Genomic DNA, 26,569 nt, shown 5'->3' with positions numbered 1-26,569 from the left:
CTTTGATTTCTTTCTTTAAGGTGCTGTAATTTTCATTATATAGATCTTTCACCTCTTTTGTTGAATCCCAAGTATTTTACTTTTTTTGATGCTATTGTAAATGGGGTGGTTTTCCTCGTTTCCATTTCTGAGGATTGCACTGATTAACAGAAATGCATTTGATTTATGGGTGTTGATTATATATCCTGCTACTTTGCTGAATTCATTTACTAGTTCTAGAAATTTTCTGGTAGAACTTTTAAGGTCTTCTAGGTATAGAATCATATCATCAGCAAATAGTGCCATTCTTCTTTTCCTCGGTGTATTCCTTTAATTTCTTTCGTCTAATTGCTCTGGCCAGTGTTTCAAGAACTATGTTAAGTAGAAATGGTGAAAAAATACATCCCTGTCTTGTTCCAGTTTTTAGAGGGAATGTCTTCAATTTTTCTACATTTAGAATGATGTTGGCCACGGCTTAGCATAAATAGCCTTTATAATGTTGAGATATGTTCCTGTTTTCCCTATTTTTTTCTAGTGTTTTGGACATGAAGGGGTACTGTATTTTGTCAAATGTTTTTTCTGCGTCTATTGAGCAATCCTTAGCAGGAAAAGAGAAGCAGGTGGCATCACTATACCAGACTTTAAACTATACTACAGGGCAATAGTAACAAAAACAGCATAGTATTGGCACCAAAACAGACTGGTAGACTAATGGTATAGAATAGAGGACACAGAGACTAACCCACATAATTACAATTATCTTATATTAGACAAAGGTGCCAAAAACTCACATTGTAGAAAAGATAGCCTCTTCAACAAATCATGCTTGGAAAACTGGAAATCCATAGGCAACAAAATGAAATTAAACCCCTATCTCTCACCATGCACAAAACTCAACTCAAAATGGATCAAGGACCTAGGAATTAAACCAGAGACCCTGCATCTAATACGAGAAAAAGCAGGCCCTAATCTCCATCATGTGAGTGAGGCCCAAGGTTCCTTAGTAAGACTCCTTTGCTGCAAGAATTAAAATCAAGAATCAATAAATTGGATGGACTCAACCTAAAAAGTTTCTTTTCAGCAAAAGAAAAAAAAATCTGTGAGGTGAATAGAGAGCAACATATTGGGAGCAAATTTTTACCCCTTACACATCAGATAGAACACTAATCTTTAAGGTATATAAAGAACTCAAAAAGCTAAGCACCAAAAAAACAAATAACCCAATCAATAAATGGGCCAAAGACCTGACTGAACAGATACTTCTCAGAAGATGATATACAATCAGTTAACAAATATATGAAAAAAATGTTCATCATCTCTAGCAATTAAAGAAATGTAAATGAAAACTAAGCTCTAAAATTTCATCTCACTCCAGTCAGAATGGCAGCTATTATGAATACAAACAGCAGTAAGTGTTGGCAAGGATGTGGGGAAAAAGGTATACTCATACACCGCTGATGGGACTGCAAATTGGTGCAGCCAATATGGAAAGCGGTATGGAGATTTCTTGGAAAATTGGGAATGGAACCACCATTTGACTCAGCTATCCCTCTCCTTGGTCTATACCCAGAGAGAGGACTTAGAAACAGCATACTACAGAGACACAGCCCTATCAATGTTTATAGCAGCACAATTCACAATAGCTAAACTGTGGAACCAACCTAGATGCCCTTCAGTAGTTGAATGGATAAAAAAAAATGTGGCATATATACATTGAATATTACTCAGCAGTAAAAGAGAATAAAATCATGGCATTTGCAGGTAAATGTTTGGAGTTTAGAGAAGACAATGCTAAATGAAGTTAGCCAATCCCCCTCTCAAAAAAATGCTGAATGTTTTCTCTGATATAAGAAGGCTGTTTCATAGTGAGGTAGGGAGGGGGAACATGGGAATAATAGATGAACTCTAGATAGGGAAGAGGGGTGGAGGGGAAGGGAGTGGGCATGGGGTTAGAAATGATGGTGAAATGTGATGGACATCATTATCCAAAGTACATGTATGAAGACACGAATTGGTGTGAATATACTTTGTATACAACCATAGATATGAAAAATTGTGCTCTATATGTGTAATGAGAATTATAATACATTGTGCTGCCATATATAAATAAAAAATTACTTAAAATAAATAAATCCTTGCTTTGGGAAAAAAAAAAAGACCTTCAAAACAGTATTTTTAAGTACCACTTCAAAATAGTTCATGTTTTTGCCACTTTGTTAAAGGTGATATATGAGGTGTTCTTTTTTTTCCCCAAAGATATGAGAATACTTTTCTCTTCATCTACAACTAATACACTTGACAGCATTTTTTACCAGGGAGGGAAGGAATCAGTGTACCTTCTAGACTTCACTAAGTTACTTCTAGGTAAATATGGTTTAACAAATTTTCTTGTTTAGCGGCATCATTCCTGGGAGAGCAAAAATGCAGTCACTAGTATACTCCTTAATATGTTGTAGCAACAGTAAACCTATTTTTCAAATCTGAATGTTCTTGGTGCATCATTTCAGCTGAATTTTTTAGTGAAGTATTATTAATTTCTTAGCAATTTATTTTTATTTGAGATAGAAGTATTGCTGATTTTTAAAAATCACCAAATCAGGCAACATTTCAGCAACAGCTGCTTTGTATCAGTTCTAGATACACAGTAGTTAAACATTAAAGCCTAGAAAGCCTATCAGGGAATAAAAAAGAAACTTTGATATGGCAAGGCAGTTGATCATATTTACTTATATGAGTTCTTTTCTTTCATTAATAAAATACCACTTTCACTAATTCTGAGCCAGCCCTTCATGATGACCTATGGGCTGTGGATTTCATGAAATTGTATTTCATGGAATAAGCAGTTGGAAAAAGTGAGTCCCATAAACTGACAAGTCTACGGGAATTTTTACATTTGTTTGTTTACTATTGCTCTAGTATTCTTTGTTGCTGTTAAACTCAACAAAGGCTTCCAATAAGCATTCAGGCAAATCAAGACAGGGATTGAGTGGCATGGGCATTGCTAGCAGAAAACTTTCTTCATCCCCTTTTTTAATACTTAACTTTGTGTGGGTGTTCTCAGCCTGCCTGGGAGCATACGCTGTGGTGTTGAAAGGATACCTAGGTATCAGGGAGGGTTGAGAGGAAGGAAATAAGTGGTAACCTATATCATGCAGTGTCTGAGCCCTGGCAATGCTGGCCTGACCCAAATAAATGTTTGATTTGCTGATTAAAGCTTTTCCCCATGCCAAACAAGTAAAAGTCATCTTTGTATTGGCCGTGAGAATGAACTAATATGAAATAACTATTGAGAATCCTAGCTTGATTCTAATGGGTAGAAAATGAACTCTCTTTAGCACTAATTCTATTCATATTTATGTTAATCTTTGTAAAAAGGGCAAGAAATGAGTAGTTTTAGATATTCAGTTTGTCTTCAGTCTTACCATTTACTATAATTATGAATGTCAAAACATATAGATGATTTTGGAAAGTAGCTTTTAAAGCAGGACTGTGGACCATGAAAGGCTAAGGAAAGCATTTTATTAAGAGAAATAGTTTTTGTCTTATATGATAATGAGAAATACATCTATGCTATTTCTGTTCCATTTGATAGAGCTTATTTTTAAATGATTTGATACCTTTAAATACAATTCTTTAGGAACATTTAAGAAATTTATCATATTGATATGTTACAAATCATGTCAAATTTAGTAGCTTAAAACAGCAACCATTTTATCCTATTATTTCACAGTTTGAGTCAGGAAGTGGGTCAGTGTATGGTTTCATCTAGAGTTTCATCTAGCATTAACTGGGGTCACCGGGTAGAAATCTTTTTTTTTCTTTTTTTAAAATTTATTTTACATGAGCTCTATAATTATTATTATTATTTGCATTACAATTCTTAATACACCTTTATACCACAGTTTATCATATCTCTGTATACAAAATATGTTGATATCAAATTCATATCTTCATACATGTATTTTGTGTAACAATGAGGGTCTCCTTCCACCATCCATGCAATTTTCCTTCTCCCTCCGTTTCCTTCCCACTCCTCTTCCCTAACTAGAGGTAATCTTCTTCCCATGCCCTTCCTCCCAATCTCATTTTGAGTCAACCCCCTTCTATCAAAGAAGACATTCGGCATTTGTTTTTTGGGGATTGGCTAACTTCACTTAGAATAATCTGCTCTAACGCCATTAATTTCCTGCAAATGCCATGATCTTATTATTTTTTTAGTGCTGAGTAATATTCCATTGTGTATAAATGCCACATTTTTTTTTCAATCATTCAGTGAAGGGCATCTAGATTGGCTCCACAGTTTAGCTATTGTGAATTGTGCTGCTATAAACATTGATGTGGCTGTGTCCTTGTAGTATGCTGTTTTTAGGTCCTTTGGGGATAGTCTGAGAAGAGGAATAGCTTAGCTGAGTCAAATTGGTGGTTCCATTCCCAGCTTTCCAAGGAATCTCCATACTGCTTTCCAAATTGGCTGCACCAATTTGCAGTCCCACCAGCAGTGTATGAGTGTACCTTTTTCCCCACATCCTCACTAGCACTTGTTGTTTGTCTTCATAATGGCTGCCATTCTTACTGAGTGAGATGGTATCTTAGAGTAGTTTTAATTTGCAATTCTCTGATTGTAGAGATGATGAGCATTTTTTTCGTATATTTGTTGATTGATTTATATCCTGTTTTGAGAAGTGTCTGTTCAGGTCCTTGGCCCATTTATTGATTGTATTATTTGTTTTTTTGATGCTTATCTTGTTGAGCTCTTTATATACCCTACAGATTAGCACTATGATGTGTGGGGGGTAAAAATTTGTTCCCAGAATGTAAGCTCCCTATTCACCTCACATATTATTTCTCTTGCTGAGAAAAAACTTTTTAGTTTGAATCCATTCCATTTGTTGATTCTTGGTTTTAATTCTTGTGCTATAGGTGTCTTATTAAGGAAATTGGGGCCTAGCCCCACGTGATGGAGATTAGGGCTTAATTTTTCTTCTATTAGACGCAGAGTCTCTGGTTTAATTCCTAGATCCTTGATCCATTTGAGTCAACTTTTGTGCATGGTGAGAGATAGGGATTCAATTTCATTTTGTTGCATATGGATTTCCAGTTTCCCCAGCACCATTTGTTGAAGATACTATCCTTTCTCCAGTGCATGCTTTTGGCACCTTTGTCTAATATAAGGTAGTTGTAATTTTGTGGGTTAGTCTCTGTGTCCTCTATTCTGTACCATGGGTCTACCTGCCTGTTTTGGTGCCAATACCATGCTGTTTTTGTTACTATTGCTCTGTAGTATAGTTTAAGGTCTGATATAGCGATACCACCTACTTCACTCTTCCTGCTTAGAATTGCTTTAGCTATTCTGGGTCTCTTATTTTTCCAGATGAATTTCATAATTGCTTTTTCTATTTCTATGAGGAATGCCATTGGGATTTTGATCAGAATTGCATTGAACCTATATAGTGCTTTTGGTAATATGGTCATTTTAATAATGTTAATTCTGCCTATCCATGAGCAAGGTAGATCTTTGCATTTTGTAAGGTCTTCTTCTATTTCTCTCTTTACGGTTCTATAGTTTTCATTGTATAGATCTTTCACCTCTTTTGTTAAGTTGATTCCCAAGTATTTTATTTTACTTTATTTTTTGAGGATATTGTGAATGGGGTAGTTTTCCTCATTTCCTTTTTGGAGGATTTGTCACTGATATACAGGAATGCCTTTGATTTATGGGTGTTGATTTTATATCCTGCCACTTTTCTGAATTCATTTACTAGTTCTAAAAGTTTCTTGGTAGACTTTCTTGGGTCTTCTAGGTATAGAATCATATCATCAGCAAATAGTGCTAGTTTAAGTTTTTCTTTTCCTATGGTTAGTCCTTTAATTTCTTTTGTCTGTCTAATAGCTTTGGCCAGTGTTTCAAGAACTATGTTGAATAGAAGTGGTGAGAGAGGGCATCCCTGTCTTGTTCCAGTTTTTCTCTGTTTAGAATGATGCTGACCTGAGGCTTAGCTTAGTTAGCTTTTACAATGTTGAGATAAGTTCCTGTTATCCCTTAGTTTTTCTAGTGTTTTGAACATAAAGGGTGCTGTACTTTGTCTAATGCTTTTTCTGCGTCTATCGAGATGATCATATGGTTCTTATCTTTAAGTCTATTGATGTGATGAATTACATTCATTGATTTCTATATGTTGAACCAACCTTGCATCCCACAGATGAATCCTACTTGATCATTGTGCATGATCTTTTTGATATGTTTTTGTATCCTATTTGCCAGAATTTTACTGAGGATTTTTCCATCTATATTCATTAGAGATATTGGTCTGAAGTTTTCTTTCTTTGAGGTGTCTTTGTCTGGTTTTGGAATCAGGGTGATATTGGCCTCATAGAATGAGTTTGGAAGTACTCCCTCTTTTTCTGTTTCCTGAAATAGATTGAACAGTATTGGTGTTAGTTCTTCTTTAAAGGTCTCGTAAAACTCAGCTGTATATCCGTCTGGTCCTGGGCTTTTCTTGGTTGGTAATTTTTTGATGGCTTCTTCTATTTCCTCACTTGATATTGGTCTGTTTAAGTTGTATATATCTTCCTGACTCAATCTGGACAGATCATATGACTTAAGGAATTTATCGATGCCTTCACTATCTTCTATTTAATAAATTAGAGTATAAGGTTTCAAAATAATTTCTAATTATCTTCTCTATTTCTGTGTTGTCTGTTGTGATATTGCCTTTTTCATCCCGTATGCTTGTAATTTGGGTTCTCTCTCTTCTTCTCTTCATTAGCATGGCTAAGGGTCTGTCAGTCTTATTTAGTTTTTCAAAGAACCAACTTTTAGTTTTGTCAATTTTTTCAATTATTTCTTTTGTTTTGATTTCATTGATTTCAGCTCTGATTTTAATTATTTCTTGCCTTCTACTGCATTTGCTGCTGATTTGTTCTTTTTCTAGGGCTTTGAGATGTAGTCTGAGGTCATTTATTTGTTGGCTTTTTCTTCTTTTAAGGAATGAACTCCATGCAATGAATTTTCCTCTTAATACTACTTTCATAGTATCCTAGAGATTTTGATATGTTGTGTCTTTGTTTTCATTTACCTCTAAGAATTTTTTTAATTTCCTTCTTGATGTCTTCTGTAACCCATTGTTCATTCAATAGCATATTGTTCATTCTCCATGTGATGTAGGAATTTTTCTTCCTTATTTTATCATTGATTTCCAATTTCATTTCATTATGATCAGATAAAATGCATGGTAATATTTCTACTCCTTTGTATTTGCTAAGAGTTGCCCTTTGGCATAATATATGCTCTATTTTTGAGAAGGATCTATGTGCTGCTGAGAAAAAAGTGTATATCTGCGTGATATTGGTTGATATATTCTACATATGTCAATTAAGTTTAAGTTATTAATTGTGCTATTGAGTTCTATAGTTTCTTTATTCAACATTTGTTTGGAAGATCTGTTCAGTGGTGAGAGAGGTGTGTTAAAATCTCCCATGATTATTGTGTTGTGGTCTATTTGACTCTTGAACTTGAGAAGAGTTTGTTTGATGAACATAGCTGCACCATTGTTTGGGGCATATATATTAATGATTGTTACATCTTGTTGGTGAATGGTTCCCTTGAGCAGTATGTAGTGTCCTTCTTTATCCCTTTTGATTAACTTTGGCTTGAAGTCTATTTTATTTGATATGAGTATGGACACCCCTGCTTGCTTCCGAGGTCCATGTGAGTGGTATGATTTTTCCCAACCTTTCACCTTCAGTGTTTATATGTCTTTTCCTATCAGATAAGTCTCCTGTAGGCAGCATATTGTTGGATCTTTTTTTTTTTTTTTAAATCCAGTCTACACTGGGTAGAAATCTTTAGCTGAAAGCTGATTAATCTGGAGAATCCAAGATGACTTCATTCATATGCCTGTTGCTTCAGTTGGGCCAGTTGGAAGGAAATTTGGATTCATCTCGGACTCCTTTCCATCCTGTCTCACTAGCAGGGTAGTTGAAATTCTTACTTTCTTGGGACTCCAAGAGCAAAATATTTCAAGAGATGGAAAATGTAACTATTAGCCCCCTGGCCTGAGTGACACTGGCACAGGTCTATTCTACTCTTTCTACTGGTGAAAGGCATAATGCAGTTTAGTAGAGAAAAGGAAGGGAGCCACATAGAACATGCTGAGGGTGAAAACCTAATGTAATGATTATACAAATGTATTTGCACATTGGGCTGTTCACCTGTCTACAGAAAGAGATGTGCAATAATCTTTAATTTTCTGCACATGTACATGTTGCTTTCTTTTTAGACTGTGGGAAAAATAGCTGTCAAAAAGTCATAGGTTTTTGAGCCATAAGAGACATTCGTCCTAGTCTAAGATTCTCCATGTTTTATAAATTTTTTTTAAGAAATTAAAAGAAAATTGTAGGGAATGGTTCACATGCCTGTAGTCCCAATTACTTGGGAGGCTAATGTGAGATGATCAATTGATTCCAGGAGTTTGAGATCAGCTTTGGCAACATAGCAAGACCCTGGGTCTGGAAGGAAGGACAGGAGGAGTGGAGGAAGTAGGAAGGAGGAAGTTCAAATGAAGTTAAGTGACTTGTCTTAGCGACTTAAAGTAGAAGCAAGTCTTTTGACACTTTTCGTGGACCTCTTTCCAGAGCATATTCATCTCATCCTTGGGTCATTCCAGATAAAAAAAGAAATAAAATGTGTAGAATTTTATTTTTCCATGGAAGACAGTAGATCTTTCAAAGAGATGAAAGAGTTTCAATAGGGCTGTATATCACAGGGTGATAGGGAGGGTCTTTGATAAGCCTTAATAACTAAGGCTTAATAACTAAGGTATGACTAGAAAAATTACTATAAATATTAACCTTCCACTAATTTACCCTAGAGATTACCATTGGGTATTGTTTTATTTTCATGTTGTCATAGTAGTTCTGAAATTAGTTTTGTACTATTCATGTCTTACCATGTCTTGTAAAAAGTATGCCCAGTATGTAAAATTTTAGTTGTATTTGCATTATATATTTCTGACTTTTAAAAGTAATAATATTGTTTATGAAGATGAAGTAAAATTATACCTGCTTATGTTTGAAGGAAACCTTTCATTCTATGAGAAATCAGAGCAAATATCAATATTAGCTTTGTAAATCATCACATGAATTACTTTATTCCTTTGTGCTCCTAATGTTTTCTCAATACTTAAAATTTTGTAAACATTTTAGTTAAATTTGACTGAGATTCTGAGTATAAAACTCAGATCAAGATTTTTTTTCTTAAAATACCCTTTAAAGGTTATGTAGTCCTCCATCAAAGTCATTTAGGTTTATGAGTCACATGATGCCTCCCAATCTTGTTGCTGTAAGAAGTTCCTTGCATTTTCAAATTTCTGTTACCTCAGAGTAAATGCTGATGTCTGGAGACCTAACATGATGATAATACACATGTATTTGTGCATTAATTTATTCTGTGATTTTACAAACGCAAATTAAATTTTTTGGGTGATAAAATTTCACAGCCCTCTTTCCTGAAATAACTTACTAGTTTTCTTATTAAAATAACTGAATTGAGGAAGAATTAGTCGGTTAATTAGGTAATGGGTAACTATAGGTTCCAGAGTGTGTGCTTTAAGCAGTAACTAGGTTTTGGCTTACTGTGCCCTGTGAAATTGGTTGGTAACTAGATTATTTTAAAACAAGGTAAGACGCGAGGTAAGGGGCATATCTCAGTAGTAAAGTTCATTCTTAGCACGAAGGATGCCCTGGGTTTAATACCAAGCACCAACCAAAACCAAAACAAAAAGGCAACTCTTAAGTTTTGCTAGCTGCCTTTGAGTAGGGATGTGAATCACTGAGAAATGTAATGACTTTCTTCCAGACTGTTGGTGGTGGAGCAGTACAAGAGAGGGTGCCAGAGTTGGATAGCAGTGGGCCAACAGAGCAGGACAAAAACCATTCTAACAGCAGCACCTTGTCTGACCGAAGACTCAGTAACACCAGCCTTTGTAGCATTGAAGAAGAGTACCGAACAGTGTATGAAATGGTGCAGCGGATTCTCTTGTCAACACGTGGTTATGTCAATTTTGTGAATGAAGTATTTCGCCAGGTTAGTGTGTATTTATGCATGTGTTACCAGTTTATGAAACTGAAGAAATTTTTGTTCTTGCTTGTATTAGCCAGATTCCTGTTACTCTAGAAAATACCTGAGATAAATACATTTGAAAAGATAAAAGGCTTATTTTAGCTTATAGTTTTGGAGGTGTTAGTCCATGACCAGTTTGCTCTCTCACTTTATCCCTGTGGCAACACAGTACATTATGGCAAGAGCAGGAGGCAGAGGAGTCCTGTTCACTTCATGGCTGGGTGTGAAAAATAGAGAAAGAGGAAGAGTCCAGGGTCTCACAATCCCCTTTGTAGGCATGACCCTAGTGGTGACTAAAACCTTCCTCCAGGGCACACTTCCTGAAAAGTTTCTACCACCTTTCCATAGCGCCAAACTGCAGACAAAGCTTTTATTTATTTTTTTAAAATATTTTTTTTAGTTGTAGTTGGACACAATACCTTTATTTTTTATTTTTATTTTTTATGTGTTTCTGAGGATCGAACCTAGTGGCTCGCACATGCTAGGCAAGCACTCTGCTACTAAGCCACAACCCCAGCCCCAACAAAGCTTTTATTAAATGCATGGACCTTTGGAAGATATTCCAAATTCACATTGTTTTTTTACTTATAACATTCCAAGAAAGACTGTTGATGAGTTGGGCTGAATTATAGAAGTCAGTAATGATCCATGAAATCCTACTTTTTGTGATCCATAAAAAGGCTTTTTTTGTGATTTAAAAAAAAAAGTTTTGTTTTTGAAACATTCCTTTATAAGGAAAGAAAACTCAACCAATATCTTCATGTTTCCATAGCAAACTAAATAAACTCAGAGGTAGGTGGTCAGTGCCTGAGTACTCAGAAACAAGTGGACCTAATAACAAAGAGGCTGGTTTGTTCCCAGGGCTTCAGGGAGTCCTGTAAAATGTACGTTCCTGAGAAAGGAAAAGTACACATGAGAAATATTTATGGCAAGAGAAAAATCTGGATGGGGAGGGGAATAAAAGGAGAGAAAGGAGCGCTGAGGCTGAGACATGAAATAGAAACCGGTAAATGGAAAAGTGCTGGGAAGAGAAAGTAAACAAGTAAAGAGGTGTAAGCAAGGGAGGGAAGAAATTAACAGCCACAAGTGACATTAGAGGTTTGCAGCCAGGGCTGATATTGCCCCCTACCCCTTTTGGTTGGGGGACACACTGAGCAATGTCTGGAGACTATTTTGATCATGATAACAGAGAAGGGGTGGTACTGACATGTAGTGGGTAGCAGTCAGAATGTTGTTAAATATTCTGCAATGCACAGAACAGCCCTCATACTTAATTACCATCACAACAGAGAACTATCCAGCCCAACATGGCAGTGGTGCTTTTGTGGAGAAATTCTAAGCTAGAGCCCTCTGACAGAGCAAGGAGAACCCTCCACATGGGTTTTAGATTGCATTTATTGCTCTTTCTTGGTTAATGATGGTTTTTCTTATACAGAAGACAAAATGTGATTTCTTTCATAATTTGTTTTTCAATTTTAAATAAAGATTCAGAAACTATTTAAGTCTAAAGGATATTAAAGTTTAAAATGGACATTCAAGAAATTCATATTTTTAGTTGGGAGATGAGATATATGCATATACCGCAGAGAATAGTGTGAGATGGTGGAAGATCAGATGTCCCCTTGTTATATGAGATTAAAGGCAGACAGGAAGGTTTGCGGCAGGGGCTAAAGGATCAGTTGGTGCAAGTCACCTGATACAGGATGGTTCAGCAACTTGAAGTAGTAATTGAAGAAAGATGAAATTCAGCAATGTTCAGGACAGCGTTCATCTCTCCTACCCGCAATAGGAAAGATAGGCGTGGTAGAGTGCTTAAGTGTGAGCAGTTATGGTCACTGGGTGGATCCACTGGAAACTGTTTTTTAACTAGAGTTTTTCAGTTAGATGAAAAACTGCTGTGCCCCTTTGTATAGGTCATGAAATCAGCTGGGTGAGTTAAATCCAGTTTTATTTTTTAAATAATAAAATAGATCAAAACATTCCACAATGTACTTCATGTTACAAGGATTAGTATTTCTCTGTGAAACATGATTTATTTATGTAATACTCTCTCTATATAGATGCATATATCCTATAACATGCCTTGCTTAGGTAATGATCTGAATAGTTTGAAGCATTGTTCTAAAGGATGTTTATTCATGGGGTTGTTTTGTATATTGATTTTATTTTAAAGAATAATTTTATTAAAATATGTTTATTAGATAAATACAGTCTATAATTATGGAAGAGAAAGCAAAAACAAATTGCTGAAAACACCACCATCTAAGTGATCATCATTAATGTTAGAAGAATATCATTCTAAGTATTTCAGTATTCGTATGTGTGTTTATTGACCTTGCTATCCAAATAGATGAGACACCTGCAGAGAGCAGCTGGATAAGAAAGGATGTAAGCAGGTTGGCAGGTGGGCAAGAGGGTGTCAGGGGACCTGAAAGCATAAACATACCAGAAGTCATACATAGAAGATCAGACAGATAAGTGTACACAGTCCAACTCTCAAATATGGAATTAAGCAGGTTGGTGGGAAAGTTCAGATAGGAGATGCAAAAAGGCAGACAAGTGCAAATGGACAGGTAGGGAAGCAGAGATGAAATGGGCAGGCAACCATGTGCATGGACAGGTAAAAGTGAAACAGGACAGATCTCAACTGAGATCAAGGCGAGGGTAGATAAGTACAAGTGCCAGGGGTCAGGATGGGGACTGAGAAAATATGACAATGGAATCTTTAATTCCTCAAGAGGGTTTTTTTTTTTTTTTTTGGTGGCACCAGGGCTATAATCTGGGAGTGTTCTGTCCCTGAGCTCCATCTGCATCCCTTTTTAAAATTTTAGTTTGAAATTGGGTCTCTCTAAGTGATCCAGGCTGGCCTCAAACTTGTGATCCTCCTGTCTCAGCCTCCCAATTTACTGGGATTATAGATGTGCACCACGCTGCCTGATTTGGAATAATGTTTTAACTACATGTTATAATTTTAGGTAGCACTATTGAATTCCTGTTATGAAATATGAAATTAGCAGCCTTATATTTTCTTCAGCCCCCTCTCTCCGTCTGCTAACTTTATTATAGTGTAAATTTATCTCATCGTTTGAAATTGATTTTGGAATGTAAAGGTACAGAGTTGTTTAGACTTGGTTATGGTTTTAGTAGATCATTCTTCTTGGTTCCATAGTTCTAAAATACTTGCTTTGATTGACTTTGTGGTTTGCCTTGATTTGTCATTGAGTATTTTCAATAGGGTGTCTGGAACTCTGTTCCATGAGTTCTTTTAAGATGGCAAATGTTTTTCTTTTGCTTTTAACATGTGATCAGCAGCTGAGCTGGGTTTAATAATATTGGTTTTCTTTCATTTAGGAACTTGTAAGCCAGAACCTTTTTAGGCATACAATTCAGATGCAGGAAAACCTCATAAGGACTTCAGTTATATAATTGAAAGTATAGAATTAGTATATTTGACATTTTTAAATAATTTAAAGACAAGTTTGAAAATGTTGCAGTAAATAAGAAACTACAACACATGACCAATTCATATTTGTTCAGGATAAAATAGAATTTCTGAAATGTTGAAAAAAACATGTAGTAATTGGAATGTTAAAAGAAAACCTCAGTGGGTAAGTTTAATAGTAGATTAGATGCAGCTCTATATAATAAAATGGATGAAGAAACTGTTCTGATTTTACCTCAGAGACACAGAAGTGAGAACCGTAAGAGTGGGAGACATGGAGAGTCTAATGAGAATGGCTTATGTATTCTTTTTTGTTTGCTGTTCTAGTTGCTGAGAGTAAACTGTTATGATGATGAATTTCCCTTTTTTCCCCTTGAAAGTCTATCAGTGTTTGCTGTATTTTTGGCAAAACGTTAGCTACAGTATGAATTTAGAATTGTTGTATGTTCCTCTGGATCGAATTTAAGAAACTTCTAGCGAGGCCCTAAGCAACTCAGGGAGACCCTGTTTCTAAATAAAATATTTTAAAAGGGCTGGGGATGTGGCTCAGTGGTTAAGCCCCTTAGAGTTCAATCCCTGGCTTCCCCCTCCCAAAAAAGCAGCTTCTCTCTTTAGTAATGCTTTTTTTTTTTTATGTTGCCTCAAATTCTTAATATAGCTCTGCCAGTTTTCTTTTGGTTAATGTTCGAATGCTATACGTTTTTCCTTTTGACTTTCAACCTCCCCATGCCCATGTGTTTTGGTTATTCTCTTATGAATCATGAATAAATGTTTTTAATTTTTTTTCTTGTGGTACTGGCATTGAGCATAGGGCCCCATGCTTGCTAAGTAAGCCCTCTATCACTAAGCTGTATCCTCAGCCCTTGAATTGTTTTTTAAATCCAACGTTATAACCTCTGCCTTTTAAATGGAACATTATTCCATTCACATGTAACACAGCAACTGCTTCTATTGGGTTTGTGTGTGGTATATGCCATTTTACTTTTTAATTGTGTTGAGTTCTTTCAGTTTTCATGTTTTTAGTATATCATTTTTCTCCTCTAATTAGATTAGTAGTATTATACTAATTTGTAGTATATTTTAATGATTAACAACATGTATCCCTAACTTAAATTTAGTATTAACTTCAACATAATTAATAATTTTTAGTTCCATTCATTCCTTCTCAGTTTTCCTGCCTTTGTTATCTATTCAAATTCTATTTTATGTGTAGAATATATATATTCTATGTTTTTAAACTATTGTCAATTCTTTAATTTTTATATTTCAGTAATATCATTTTATCCAGTTTTATTCATATATATCATCATATACTTTCCTATCTGCATTTATACAAATCCCTTTTGTTATATTTTATTCCTTCCCTAATCTCTGACTGAGGATAATTTTGGTTCTGCCCAGGGGATAATTTTTTAATATTTACCTTAGTTCATGTGTTTTGGTAACACATTTTTCTTATCTGAAAATGTCTGTATTTTGCTTTCATTTTTGAAGTATATTATTTCTGGGTGTAAATTCTACCATTATTAACTATTTGCTTTCTGAACTTCAAATAATTTTGTTCATTACTGTTCATTGTTTATAACTCATTACTGTTCAGTGGCTTCCACTTGAGAGTCATGGTAAGTCATGTGGTCATTACTTTGGAGGAAATGTCTTTTTTCCCTCTTTTTTTTTTTTTTTTTTTTGGTACTGGGGATTGGATCTAGGGCACTTAACCACTGAGCTACCTAGCCAATCCTTTATACTTCTTATTTTGAGACAGGGTCTCCCTAAGTTGCTCTCGAACTTCCTGCCTCAGCCTCCCAAATTGCTGGCATTATGGATGTCTGCCACCACACCTGGTCTCTGTCTCCTTTAAAATTCTTGGATTATTTTTGATTTTCATTGCTTTTATGGTAATATGCTTTGTATTCATCTTGGGTTTTTTTTTTGTGTGTACGTGATTCTTGAATCTATGGATTGATACCATTCACTAATTCTGCAAAACTCTCAGCCGTTCTTTCTTCTAATATTATTTTCTTTTTTTTTTTCTTCCTTCAAACCATGCATATAGAGTAACCTTTTCATTGTATTTTCTCTCCAAAAGTGTGCATAAATGAGAAGCAATATCTTTTGTTTTTCCTTGCTTCATTCTGGATATTTTCCTCTGATATTTCTCCCAGTGTTTTCTTCAACTGTGTCCATTTTGTATATGTGGATATACACTGAGTTATTACTTTTGGTTATTTTATTTTAAAGTTTTATTTAATTCAGTTTTTGATACTCTCATTACTTAGATATTCTATGTTTTTGAACTATTGTCAATTCTTTAAATTGTGGTTTTGTTTGAATTGACATCTTTGCTCATATTTCTGATTTTTATTAATATGTTATATATGATATTAACCAGGTTGTTCGTAGAAATAATTTTTGGTTTACCATGATTTTATTTTCTTTTAAGGAGTTATTATTTGCCTTCCAGGAGTAGGACAATGTACCATACTTTTATATTGGACTTGAGTTACTATATTTGTCAAAACTGATTCGATAGTTTTCTTAAGATTTTTGCATTTCATTGTTTGTAAATTTTACCTAATAAAGTAATGTTGAGCTCTAGTCAGTGATTTGCATGCTGAAGAGTTGATGGATGAAGAGAGTACCAGTGTTTGCAGTTAACTGAAATGCATCAAATATAAAGTAGATTTAATGAAAGATGTGTAAGAGGGGTAGATTCACAGATAAATGTGTGATAAAGCAAATACAGCAGTGTCTTATGGTGGAATCAAAGCAGTGATTATATGAGCATTCACTGTAAAAATCTATATGTGTGAAAATTTTTGTAATAAAAATTCAGGAAGATCATTAGAATGGGATACCCTTGTACTTGGTCATACTGTGTGTGTGTGTGTGTGTGTGTGTGTGTGTGTTGAGCTTCCTTGAGCTGTACCTCAGGATATTTGATACATTACAGTCTTATTATAACACAAACACCTCTGTTCTAGAATTTGATATGATGTAACCATCATCCATGGAAATTTACAAATTGTATATATGTTATCTTTTTATTGCTGTGACCAAAATACCAGACAAGAACAACTTAGAGGAAAAAAGTTTACTTGGGTGCATGGTTTTAGAGGTCTCAGTCCATAGTCAGTTGACTCCTACTCTGGGCCTGAGGTGGAAGGGCTTGGTGGAGGGAAACTTCTCAGCTCATGGCAGTTGAAAATAAGAGAGCAAGGAGCCAGGGACAAAAATATAATTCTTAAGGGCATGCCCCCAGTGACGTACTTCCTCCAACCATGCTCTACATGCCTGCAGTTACTACTCATTTATCCATTTAAATTATTAATCCATAAAATGGATTAGTCTACAACTCTCATAATCATGTCACTTCTGAACACCCCTATATCAGCAACATGACCTTTTTGGGAGACAGCTCATATCCAAACCATAAAAGCATGCATCCATGTTAAAGTGAAATCTGCTTATAATGGCATCCTCTGGCAGGAACCTTAAGATTGCTATTAAAACAAGTCCCAGAGACTTGATATAAAGACCTGAATTTGAGGATTACTAACTTTAGAACCTTTGGAAATTATCTTTAGTACTCTGAGGCTTAGTGTTCTTATCTGTGACATTAAAGCAATTATCAAATTCGGGGTACCTATTTTTCCTGCCCACCTTGCATACAAAAATAGCTCTTAAACTTGAAAAGCAAAAGGCAAATGAATTTCTCCTTTAAATCCTATATTTCTGGAATCTGATCACATTAATTCAAAAGCCTTATGTGCAAATATGTAAGGTGGTTCTTTAATACTAAAAAGTGCTTATAAGTATGCATAATGCTAACAAGTGGCCAGTGGCTCTTATTAATAGTGGCAACTGTACTTAGTGTCATTCTGATGTTGAAAGCTGAGAAGAAAGGAAAAGAAGGGGAAAAAAAAAGGCCAGGAAAACGCAAAGATTAAACAAATAAAGCAAAATAATGATTTGTAGCAGTTGCCAACTGCTGTGTTATAAGTACTCCAACCCAGGCCAATTCAAGCCATCACTGTGATGTCACTGAACATGTGATAATCAAAAAATCTCTACAGGTATGATTTGGTTATTTCTGTGGAAATATGACTCAGAATATAGAATTTGTTTTTAAACTTCATTATGTTTCCTGGCCCAGTTATGAGAACATCTTCTGTTCTTTGAAAGTCCACACAGAGATGTGTGGACTTTTGTGGTATATTTATTTACAACCTCTATTTCTGAAATTAGTGATGGTCCCTGGAAATGTCTGTTTTGTGATCTGACCTCAGGTAGAGTTAAAGGGAGTTTTCTCTTTTCCTTTCAGGCATTTTTGCTGCCTTCCTGTGAAATAGCTGTAACAAGAAAAGTAGTTCAAGTGTACAGAAAGTGGATCCTGCAGGACAAACCTGTGTTCATGGAGGAACCAGATAAAAAAGATGTTGCCCAAGAAGATGCTGAAAAATTAGGATTGTCAGAGACTGACAACAAGGAGGTAAATTTAGTGCCTGTATTTTGAGTTGGGAGTATATATATTTTAGCAAAGTAAATCTGCTCAGTCAAGAGTCCCACTTAGTTGGACACAGGGAGGCAGATCTCATATGCTGTTTGATGAGTGGACGACTTCTGTGAGGACTTGCTTCAAAGAGACATCCTCTGTGTTCTGATCTATATCACAGTCGTCTCCTAAACCTCAGGCTAGGGCCATATGCATGGTGTCATTGTTAGTGTTCTAAGAGGGTTGTTTAACAAGCCATCATATTTCACAGGTGAAACTAAAGAAGATACTGCTTTCTCCTCAACTTGTTTAAATAAATAGCATTTGGAGGAACTAAATTTAGAATGTTTTTTTTTTTTTTCAGAATTTTCTTGTGCATTAAACTGTACAAGAAGCAATTGGGTGTTAAACATTTGAAAGGACTAGCCAAATAAATAGCAAGTGTTGCCTGTACCATCAAGAAGGAGCACTGAATGCTGTCTTCCTGAAGGGCTGCTGTCCATATTAGATAAAGCAAGAGGTTGGATAAATCTAAAACCATAGGTGCAACCCTTCCTGAAACACAAAAGAAACTTAAGTCATATTTATATTTCTGGCATGCTGTTTTGAAACTAATTTAAAATATTTAAAATTCTTAATCAGAGCCATATTACTTTTAAATATCTGTATTAATTCCATAATTTTATGTTTCTGTATTGTTGAAATCACTTTAATAACTAGTCATGATATTGAAATGAGTAAGCAAGCAAATGAAATTTGTGTGTTTTAGAGGCCTGTCTCTTTTGCTCCCTCAGGCATTAGACAAACATGACTCATTCCTTCAGCATATACTAAGAGATATACACTATTTTGGGTGCTAGAAGTAGAGTGGTGAACAAAGAGAGATCATATTTTCCTAAACAGAAAAAAAAATTGCTCTCTCAGAACCTGTTTTCTTGTGAATTTCAGCAGATGTAAGAAATCAAATGTGTTGAGTTGGGGCATAGTTCAGTGGTACAGTGCTTGCCTAGTATGCACAAGGGCCTGGTTAAATCCCCAGTACTGGAAAAAAAATAAACCCAGAAAGAAAAGAAATTAAATGCTCAAACATATGCTTCTTTGCACTTTGTTAATGGATTGTTATTTTCTGAAGGTCTCATCTGAAAATTCTGGTCATAAACGATCTTCCAGTTGGGGACGCACATACTCTTTCACAAGTGCCATGAGCAGAGGATGTGTGACAGAAGAGGACAATACAAATGTGAAAGCTGGTGCCCAGGCTATGCTGCAGGTATGCTGCTGACCAGGACAGGAAGACCCCCCTCCCCAGCTGGAGGAATCATTTTGAGAATATTGTTTAGCAGGAATAATATCATATTAAATGTGGTTATATTTTTAGCCACCTGGTAGTATTTTACCATTTAGCTTCTAAATTCTTATTCTAATTTTCTATTTAATTTCCAGCTATAATTGTTAAAGTTATTTTTTCCTAGTCAAAAAAGACATGAGAACTGTTTGCAGTTTTATGAGAGGAGTTATTACACAGTAAATGTGAAATGTCTGAGATTTAAAAGTTTCTTTCAAATACATGGGAGCAGTTACTTGGATGCTAATTTGTAAGGCAAGTTTGGTGATTATATATCTTATAAGTAATATTCCTCTTAAAAATTGCCTATATTTATAAAGAACAATGACTAATGTAATAGCTTTTGGCTATATGTCTGAATGAACATGTGAAGTAGAGCCCATACATTTGGAAACATTGGAAAGAGCAGTTTTGGCTCCTTATTTAACTTCCCTAGATCTCAGGACTTTTATTAAAGAAATGGAGATTGGGAGATTACCTCTAAGGTCCTATATAGCTTGAAGGCAATTAGGAGTATAAGTGAAAATATAGGGTACCTCTTATTCCCCTGTTCCCTGGCTCCCTAGCTTTCTTTCTTTTTTTTTTTTTTTTTTTTTAAAGAGAGAGTGAAAGGAGAGAGAGGGGAGAGAGAGAGAATTTTTAATATTTATTTTTTAGTTCTCGGCGGACACAACATCTTTGTTGGTATGTGGTGCTGAGGATCGAACCCGGGCCGCACACATGCCAGGCGAGCGCGCTACCGCTTGAGCCACATCCCCAGCCCCTTAGAGAGAGAATTTTTTTTTAATGTTTACTTTTTTTTTTTAGTTTTTGGCGGACACAACATTTTTGTTTTGTATGTGGTGCTGAGGATCGAACCTGGGTCGCACGCATGCCAGGCGAGCACGCTACCGCTTGAGCCACATCCCCAGCCCCTTCCCTAGCTTTCTTTCACCCGAGTTTATAGTTATATCCAGTTGGGCATCCCATGAAGAGATGAGGCATGGAGTATTTTTAATATTAATCATTGGATCTGTATATTTATTTTGAAATCCATCCACTAGTGAGCCAGAGAAGCACTGTTTGTGTTTTTGTACTGTTGCACATAAAGGAGCCCTAAGAAGGAATATATCTTTAGATAGATGAAGCCGATCTATCCTCATCAGCAGATTGACAACTCACAATATCTGAGATTGATGGGCCACTAGAGTCATCTGCATTTTACTGTGTGTTTCTAAGTAGTAACTCTCTACATAGGAACCAGGGTCATTTTTTCCTGAGATACCCTGCTGGTAAAGGATGGTGAACTTGGGATTTTAATAGTCTAGGGTAGAGCATGGAGTAGTCAGCTGATTATTATGTATATTTTATTTGTAATCTGTTTTATATTATTTTATATTCTACTGCATAATATCTTTATACAGTTAAAAAAATGTTTCTTGAAGATGTGCAGTGTGGTTCATATGGCCTTGTCTGTTTCTGGGCACACTGTTGTTTCTCAAGGTTGACACCTTTCTTGGGTGGTGCTAGCCGTGCTCCTCAGGAAGCAGGAGTCCATGTGCCTGGAGAATCAATAAAAAATCACATAGTTCTGTCATAATCCTGTGTCTGTCCACAGGCTCTCTTTATCTACCTTCCCTCTACTCTAAATTTTTTTCACCTAAATGCAGTGATTCTTGTTTTTCCTTTTTTCTGTTAAGAAGATGTCAAAAAGAAGTCTTCAAATCTTTTATGACTCATAAAATTTTTAAAATTATACCAGTTATATGTAATAGCATTTTTCCTCCTAGGCAAAGTTCTTGAAAGGTGTCTATTGAAGTGATTCTTTTTTTTTTTTTTTTATTGGTTGTTCAAAACATTACAAAGCTCATGACATATCATCTTTCGTACATTTGATTCAAGTGGGTTATGAACTCCCATTTTCACCCCAAATACAAATTGCAGGATCACATCGGTTACACATTCACATTTTTACATAATGCCGTATTATTGAAGTGATTCTAAGGGATGAACTAAAAATGTCTTGAGTATATGTTAGTATCTTGCTTGCCTTATTGAAACAGATATCTTAAAGGTGATTCAATGGTAGGTGATTAATATTATTATCTGTAGGCAAAATTTTTTCAGATGTATATGGCTAATTATATTTTCTAATTATTACATTATTGATTTTTAAGGTATTTCTAACAAATGCTGCAAATGTTTTCTTGCTGGAACCATGTGCTGAAGTTCCCATGCTCTTAAAAGAACAAGTTGATGCTTGTAAAGCTGTTTTGATTATTTTTAGGCGCATGATAATGGAGCTTACAATGAATAAAAAGACATGGTAAGTTTATTTCAAATTAATTAATATCGTAAAACAGATGTTTCTATTTTTCAGCATAATTGAAATGTTAATGTTTCCATTTATTTAATGATGTAACCAAGTTAACAATAAGTTGATAATCAGTCTTTTGGAGCAGTTTCTGTGAATTATGAAGAAGGTAAGTACCTAGTACTTTGATAGTTCATTTATTTTCATTATTCTTTTTAAAAATGCTCTTGAACTAAAAGTAGTCATATTACTTAGTGGTAGGTTTTTCCATTATAAACTGTCATCAAACAGTTTTGTGAAAAAGCAGTGCTTTATAATATCCTTCTTCATAAGTCCTGAAGAGGTTAATTGCCTTGAAACTCTGTAAACTGATTTTTATTGCTTCAATAAAAATGAATAAAATGAATAGCTGATATGTGAATGGGTACAAGTACTACCTGTGTGAGATGGTAAAAATAAAATAAATAATAAAAGATGCAGGAAAACCTTTACTCCCCTTTCGGGCACAAGGAAAACACACATGTCTGTTCACATTGTATTCTAGTACTTCTCCTTTGAGGAGGAGTGACTAACAGTCAGTGTTTCATGAAATAGAAAGGATTGATCTGTGATTCAGACTGGCAGCTTGTCACTGTTAGAAAGATTTTTGAAACTGTAGAGCTTTTCATGGCCACTTTCTTCCAGAAAAGTCTGCATGGAAATTCCATGGCTCTCCAAGCTTTCATAGGTTCCTAAATTGAATTCACTCTGTGTCTTTATCAGCCGTTGCTTCAGTCAGTTTCATACTTTCTAACAGCAATTCCCTTCACCAAGGTTTTATCTGAAACTGGGCCTATCTGTCTCTTATTCTCATCACATTTGTATGATGGGCATGTGACTACTTGTGTAGAAGGAATTGTTTTCCATTGTCTTAAGCATTATCTGATATGAGCAATCAAGACTCACTTGATAGGGGTCTAGGTACCCTAACTACTTAGCAACAGGCTGTCCCCAGCTCTGCCATTTATTCTCCTAACTGTCCTCTTCAGAGTTGCTGTGCCTAGATCTTACGTGACTTGGCTACTCTTCCTTCTCTATGCTTCCAGAGTTCAGAGGCAGTCTATAGGAATAAGAAAACAGGTGGAGTAGAGTGCAGTGAGAATGTATGCCAACAAATAACTTCAGGACTGAAATCAAATTGGGCCAGTACAAAGAAGGCAATAAATCTCCAGAAGTCATTGATACTATAAGAAGATTAATGAGATTCAACATCGTGTATTGTTAAGAGTAAATGCTGTCCTGTTACATAGAGATAGGAGAAAAGTATCAAGAAATTATAGTTTAGAGATCTCTTTTTCTGATCGTGATTACTCTTCCCATTCTTGGTTTTATCACTAAGGAGTTATAAGGCCAAGGAGAAAGTAGTAAAGACGAATGAATGGTTAGTGTAAAAACCTCACAGAAATCGAGTGATTTCCCCCAGAGAACAAATGGACCCAACCTATACACAGAAGGTAATGTGTTTTCTGTTCCCACAGAATCCAGAAAAAGAAAACTCAAGCAGACACTTTGATGTGAAGAATATAATTTAGCTGTAAGAAAGAAAAATGCCCTTTGGCATTTTCCTAAAACACTGTTTATCGTAATTAACAGCGTTATGTAGTGTTTTCTACTGTTCCAAGACTTTTTTTTTTTTTTGGTACTGGCAATTAAACCTAGGGCCTTACACATGCTAGGCAAGCACTCTACCACTTAACCACATCCCCAGCCCACTTCTAAGAATTTTTACAAAGCCCCTTCTTTAAGATACTTTAAAAATGCTGGCACATTGTGATTGAGATGTTGTGACTGTAGTTATCCCAACTGTCAGGATTTTTTGGGCACAAGCACAGTGCCCATTAGTGTCCAGTCATGGCCTTTCCATGCCCTTCCTCCTTGCAAGAGGACTATGAAGCTCAGTTGTGCTATGGTGCTCACTATATGTGTCCCTGGAGTGAAGACCAACCAGAAAGTCAGTTTTATATTCTATCACAAGATAGGTGGGGAGACCTTTTATGTTAAATAAAACAATGGATGGGAAATTAAACAGTGCTACATAAGTTCAGACTGGCACAGCTATTCCCTAAGTGCCCTTAAGGCTCTAGTACAGTTGTAGAAAAACCATCTTGACTCCCTTTCTGCAGTGGGAAAAAATCATGGTAGGAAGATGTCTGTTTTATCCTGCATATTGGTGTGGATGTGGGAGGCATGTTTTTAGAACTGTTGTAACATAAAATAGCTTATTTTATGATATTTTAATGTAATTTGCATGTAGACTTAGTACTTTTGAATAATATATGATTATTAATGTTGTTGAATTCTTAAGAGAATTTCTCATATCTACGAATTAAAGTGCTTGGGAGATGTGATTATTAATATGAGCTTTTATTTTGGGTGGCCCAGGGAGCAGATGTTGCAAATACTACTCAGGATAACAGAAGCTGTCATGCAAAAGCCAAAGGATAAACAAATAAAGGACTTGTTTGCCCAGAGCTTGGCAGGGTTACTATTTAGGGTAAGTCTTTTATATTAAAATACTGCAAATGCAAGAAATGAATCAGATTTTATAGAAAATTAGTTTTAATCATTGGGTATTTTAAGAATTTTCATTATAAAATTAATTTTGAATTTTTAGAAACATTCCTTCTTAACTGTGTCCTAAATTTTGTGGTCTATTCTTTGCAATTAATGCTGGCTTTCCTACCTCTATGCCATCTAATTCCTCTTGATTTGCTCAAAGGTGATAGAAATTAGGAAAGTAACAAGCACTCAGAACCTTGGTGGTGGATCAAATAGGTGTGGAGGTACAGAATGTATGGAATGGAATAAAAACTTCAGAACCATCCATGTGTTAGACAATTGTATTTAAAGCCACATAACTGAATAAAGTCACCTAAGGAGAAAATAAGGGGACCAGAAGAGGGCCTCTCCACAGTTGAGAGAAGAGGGAGCCACTCAGATGCTGAGAAAGGATGGCCAGTGGGCCATGAGGAGGCCCAGAAGAGTGTGTGCCTCGGCCTTGGATGCCTAGAAATAGAAAAGCAGTCAGTTGACTGCTAGCTTTGTCAAGATGAAGGTTGCTAAGAATGTTCTAAGGGAATGAGGCGTACTTAGAGTAGATGGAGGAGAAAATGAGAGCCAATTAGTGGGGCAGTCGCCTATTGTAGCATAGTCGATATTTATATGGTACATAGAATTTATGAACATTTCTGAAACAGTGTGAAAGGGCTCTGGAAATATGGGACATTCTACACAAATACAGGTATTGGTACAAAGGGTAGATCGGACATTGAATAATTTGTTAAGAGGAAGCATGGTGGGTCATGACCTGGAGTGATGATTGCAGGGAGGAGCAAGTAGTGTCCTTCCCCAGTTGACCTGAAAGTAGTTTTAGAGAATATATATTAAGAGCATACATAGAGTACAGATAGGACATGGAGGTGAAGATGACAAAAAGAAATTGTAACGTGAGGGGATCAACTATTCATATCAATTTTTAATAATTCACTATGATTGAATGATCTTGGCTTGATGAAAAATATATAAGAGGCTGTAGAACTAATTGGCATGTACTCGTTTGCTTCCTGAGTACTATCCCTTTTGTTCTGATTAGCTTGCCTAGTTTGTGGATATGTGGAGTGGTCCTGCGTTCTCTTTTTGCATGTGTCCAACTTTGCTTTGCTGTTGCTGGAGAGTTGTACTGATCACTGCTTTGCTGTCTGCCTGAACAAATGGACACTCTGCTATCTTTGCTCTGGAAACATCTCAAGTTCCCATTCCTGGGCCTGGACTGCCAAGTGCATAGGAGCTAAAGCCAGTGTTAGGCTGGTGAGTGCTTGGGCCTCATCCTTACCAGTTGTCTGACCTTGTATCTATTGTGTTGGGATTTGAGAAAGAACTTGTTGCAGAATTAAGCAAAAATCTACTCTGGAGTTGTGGGGGTGAGGGTTGTTTGTTTTGTTTGGCTTTTTTGAACAATCAAATCCCCTCCATTAATGGAGAAATCTTGTCAGATCTTTGTTGATAAATATTTTATGGGTCCATGGTTATTTATGCTTTTGATGTCATTGTTACGTTTGGGGAATAATTAGATAAATCAAGATACATGCTTAAATTTAGAATTAACCCTAAAATAGTGGAGGAATGATAGGCCTTTTAGTGTTTGACAGATCCTGGTTCTGATCCCAGCTCTTCCTCTTCCTGGCAGTGTGCCCTTGAGCACACCAACTCACCTTTCTGAGCCTCTCCGCTGATCTCCCACAATCAGGAGAGGACTCCTTCCTACCCTGAAGGGTTGTCATGGGAATTAGAGCAGATTAATTGGGGATTTATGATCATCTGCTGGCCTCCCACGTACTTATGTGAGATCCAAGAAGGGAGAAAAGTGGTAAAGGTCTAAAGAGATTAGGCAGACTGTCAAGTGGGCACTATTTAGTGCCACACTAGATAAAATGTGCTAATTATGATTCATTTGTCATCTGACTATCTAAAATGATCAGATACTTGATTTTTTTTAAACAATTTGAAAAGGGGAAAGAAGATTTTAAGTAGCCATTATCTTTCTATCTATCCTTTACTAAATTTTCCTTTAGTACTTTTTTTTTCTTCTCTGTCAGTAGATACTCTAGGTTGATTTTGACTCAGTTTTAAATATTTACTAATTAATAGTGATTATCATTCATAATGTTTTAACCTTTTTTTCAGTTCTAAATACGACCTTATGCATGAAGCTGTGAAGGTATATCAGAAAACTATGGTCCTGCTATTTATAGTTAGATCCATTACTTGACAATTAAGAGTGCCTTTAAATGTGGTAAGCAGAGAGATGTAGGAAGTAGTTGATTAGCAAATGTACCTAAAAGGAGTGACTTATGAGG

General features: G+C 35.7%; 1 protein-coding gene across 1 annotated transcript in view; it reads left to right on the top strand.

Moving 5' to 3' along the window:
- RALGAPA2 (Ral GTPase activating protein catalytic subunit alpha 2) overlaps window positions 1–26,569 on the top strand; it is a 322,071-nt gene that overhangs the window by 85,649 nt on the left and 209,853 nt on the right. Inside the window, exons 10-14 of the mRNA XM_081292835.1 lie at window positions 9,836–10,063; window positions 17,866–18,033; window positions 19,169–19,306; window positions 21,538–21,686; window positions 24,096–24,207. Of these exons, the coding sequence (XP_081148961.1) occupies window positions 9,836–10,063; window positions 17,866–18,033; window positions 19,169–19,306; window positions 21,538–21,686; window positions 24,096–24,207 (795 nt within the window). The remainder of the gene's footprint in view (window positions 1–9,835; window positions 10,064–17,865; window positions 18,034–19,168; window positions 19,307–21,537; window positions 21,687–24,095; window positions 24,208–26,569) is intronic.

Source organism: Spermophilus citellus (assembly GCF_964194105.1).
Source record: "Spermophilus citellus genome assembly, chromosome: 4".
Lineage (NCBI taxonomy): Eukaryota > Metazoa > Chordata > Mammalia > Rodentia > Sciuridae > Spermophilus > Spermophilus citellus.
This window is presented reverse-complemented; position numbering and strand designations above follow the sequence as displayed.